This window comes from Asparagus officinalis, chromosome 8 (genome assembly GCF_001876935.1).
Source record: "Asparagus officinalis chromosome 8, Aspof.V1, whole genome shotgun sequence".
Lineage (NCBI taxonomy): Eukaryota > Viridiplantae > Streptophyta > Magnoliopsida > Asparagales > Asparagaceae > Asparagus > Asparagus officinalis.
Window position 1 is genome coordinate 7503387 of NC_033801.1, and position 2871 is coordinate 7506257.

At 35.8% G+C, this 2871-nt stretch overlaps 1 protein-coding gene across 2 annotated transcripts; it reads right to left on the bottom strand.

The window, feature by feature from the left end:
• Positions 194 to 2871, bottom strand: LOC109822194 (probable inactive protein kinase At3g63330). 2 transcript variants are annotated; one of them, XM_020388357.1, is made up of 4 exons: positions 2739 to 2871; positions 1917 to 1973; positions 1761 to 1837; positions 194 to 663 (listed from the first exon to the last, which is right to left on the bottom strand). In XM_020388357.1, the coding sequence occupies exons 2-4, from the start codon at positions 1961 to 1963 to the stop codon at positions 359 to 361; spliced, it is 429 nt and encodes a 142-aa protein (XP_020243946.1). In that variant the 5' UTR covers positions 1964 to 1973; positions 2739 to 2871; the 3' UTR covers positions 194 to 358. The 2 variants fall into 2 exon arrangements, 1 of the variants encoding a protein (XP_020243946.1); XR_002242051.1 differs by lacking the exon at positions 1917 to 1973 and having other exon boundaries at positions 204 to 663; positions 2739 to 2865.

Sequence of the window (2871 nt, forward strand, 5' to 3'; positions counted from 1 at the left end):
AAGGATGTTATAACATCCCTGACGGGCTTGCCGTCGGGGATAAACATCCCTGACGGCAAGCCAGTCAAGGATGTTATATAATCACCAAAAAAATTATACTGATTTCATGCAAGATTTCCTATATACAATCCCTGCACTACATTCGAAATATATGCAATCCAAATTTCACAACAATCTCCACAACCATCTCGCATACATTCAAATTTCACAAATTTCATGCATTTTCCATATCTAGTATCTCGCATACATCCATACACTACATTCAAAATTTTCACAATCCAAACGTCACAAGTATCAAGGTATGATGCCTTTTGAGATTTAAAAAACTAAAAAGAAAGATTTAAAAAATACAACAATTTTAAAAAACGAAGATGATCAACATACTGGCTGTCTTTATGAGATTTTGCATTTCTCTCTCTCCTTCCTCTGATGTCCTCAACCAGTGCCACCAAGTTGAGGGATAGAGTACCTGAATGTTTCTTATTTTACTTCCATCACCAGTGACTTTTTTCGTTTCTTCTGCAGTATACATCAGTTTCGACAATGACAGTCCTTCATTCCGAAATACAAGCCATATTTCCTTGGCCTTTGACTCAAAAGATGCTACATACCAAAGTACTTCTCCCGTAGCCCGCTTAAGTAAGCAGTGTTTCCTCTCTCCACCTGATGATAAAGTGAAAAATGAAAATTATCAAGCATAATAGTTGAGTCAGGGAAGAAAGTTTTATATCATTAAATGTCTATCACAGTTTTCATAATTGAACAGTACAAAAGCATGATATCTAAAGTACGAGAAAATCAATACCCTTTTAGTTATCCTATTTAATGACAAAATTAAATGATGACAACTATCAATTTACTATTACAACAAGTATCAAAACAAAGGTCAAACTAAAAAATTAACCACTGATATGGATGTGAAATTAGTAGAAAATCATCTATGAAACTGCAAGAATCTTCTTTTTGTTAAAAAAGGTCACGGTCCAGTCTTGAACATGAGACCCCGGGTCGAGCTATCACTAACCTCATCTCTTTATCACTGAGGTAGCAGCAACCGTTTAATTTTAAGTCAAGAACATATAGCCACCATATGGTGTATTAAAGCAGCATAAACCTAAACAATATAGTACAAATGGTAAATAAAAAATAGCTGACCGTTGGGTAAGGCCACTTTGAGTGCGACTGCCACCATATGGGTAAGGCCATTTTAAGAGTATATGACGAGCAATATGCATAACGTAAGAATCTATTGACATTGTTTGTTAACTGATGCAGGCTTGGAAGAAAAGGGTTGACATGTATATAATTGACAAATGATATGTTCCATGTCAAAGGTTTCAAATAGCTGGAAGACAGAGGTCAATATTTTTAACTCCATGTCTCGAAAAAGTGACTCCTGCCTTCATACTCTATCGGTTCTTAAGCTAAATATCCAAGAGAGGCATGAGCACCATGACGAGAGAGAATAAAGGGAAATTTGTAAAATTAGTAGAAAATAACGGGTCAAGAAAAAATATACAAGAATTTAGAATATAAAGAACAGGAAATCAATATCTGTGAAATGACGACATATAGGTTAAGGAGAATTGCATCTGTAAAATGAATGCTAACAAGTTACCATAATTGATAAGAAGATGCAAAATGATGAGACCTCGAATAAGGATGCCTCAAAACTTGAAAGCAGTCAATACCAATGGGAATTTATAATGTAGATAATGCAATTAAACAAGAGCGAGTAAATTGTGTTGAAGGAGATGCACCTGTAGTACTCCTTGACTGAGTTCTCCCAGATAAGTTTGTGCCCCGCAACAGGATGATGTGATTAACAATCAACAGGCTGCAAAGAAGTAAAACAAGTACTAATAGTATACAACACGAGTAACAGTAATACAAATTTCTGGCTATGGTTACTTCACATTTCTGATATGTTCATAGCTAGGAGGTGCTTGTTGAAAAGTTGCATAAACAATTCGCTGCAATTACAAATACACCGTAAGGAAAGCAACAATTAAGATATAAATTATTTATCTGATATGCAGTATCCAACTTTCGGTAAAAACACACAAAATTTTGAGCTCTAAATATCCCCCAAACAATACTTTTATAGCAGGGGCATGTACTTATTTACTTTCTATTAGTGACAATTCTTAAGCATTCTATTTTTATTGATCGATAAATTAAATAGATACTCTCAGTTGTCAAGCTAATGCCCAACAAAATTAGATTATTAAATTCCAAATAAACTGTTACACAATACATTTGATATTGCAAAATATATGCATGTAAGAAGCAACATAGCTTGAGCATAACCTTCAATAATACTCAGGCTTTTGGAGAGAAATTGAAACCTTGAGAACACAATTTATAATGAAACATAAGGAGTCGCACACAAAATGAGATCATATTTGCGGCGAGCGCCTAATCCAAACTTCTCAGTCATATCAAGCTCCTTTATGCCCTCAGGCAAACTCTCATTCAAAATAAAATAGAAGATTAGCAAGAACCAGCTCCATTGAAGCCATATAGAAATTTCCTTTCATCAATCAATTTCAACCGTATAGAAATTCAAAGAGAAAGGAACATATGCCTGTATTATTTATTTATTTGTTAAGGTAAAGATTATAAAGCGAACAGGTAAAATTCTTAGGAAATTGAGGGAGATGACAAGGAAACCCTAGCTAGGAATAATAAAATCTATCTAAAAAGAAGAAGAAGAAGAAGGAAGAAGGAAGGCTTACCTGGAATACCGCAGCTATGGCAGGTGCAGCGGCGAGCCTACCCCGGGTTTGAGCGGCGTCGACAGTGACTCGAACAGCGACGGCCTCGACGAAGTGCTGGGGCCACACGGCTTCGGCGACTGTCGGCCTCCCT

Bases quoted from the DNA above. Each gene is read 5' to 3' on its own strand.
- LOC109822194 (XM_020388357.1), bottom strand. From the start codon at position 1,963: ATGCAACTTTTCAACAAGCACCTCCTAGCTATGAACATATCAGAAAT. The intron at 1,838-1,916 runs GTGAAGTAACCA...ACTTCTTTGCAG, and splicing joins GCTATGAACATATCAGAAAT to CCTGTTGATTGTTAATCACA. The intron at 664-1,760 runs GTGCATCTCCTT...CTTTATCATCAG, and splicing joins TCAGTCAAGGAGTACTACAG to GTGGAGAGAGGAAACACTGC.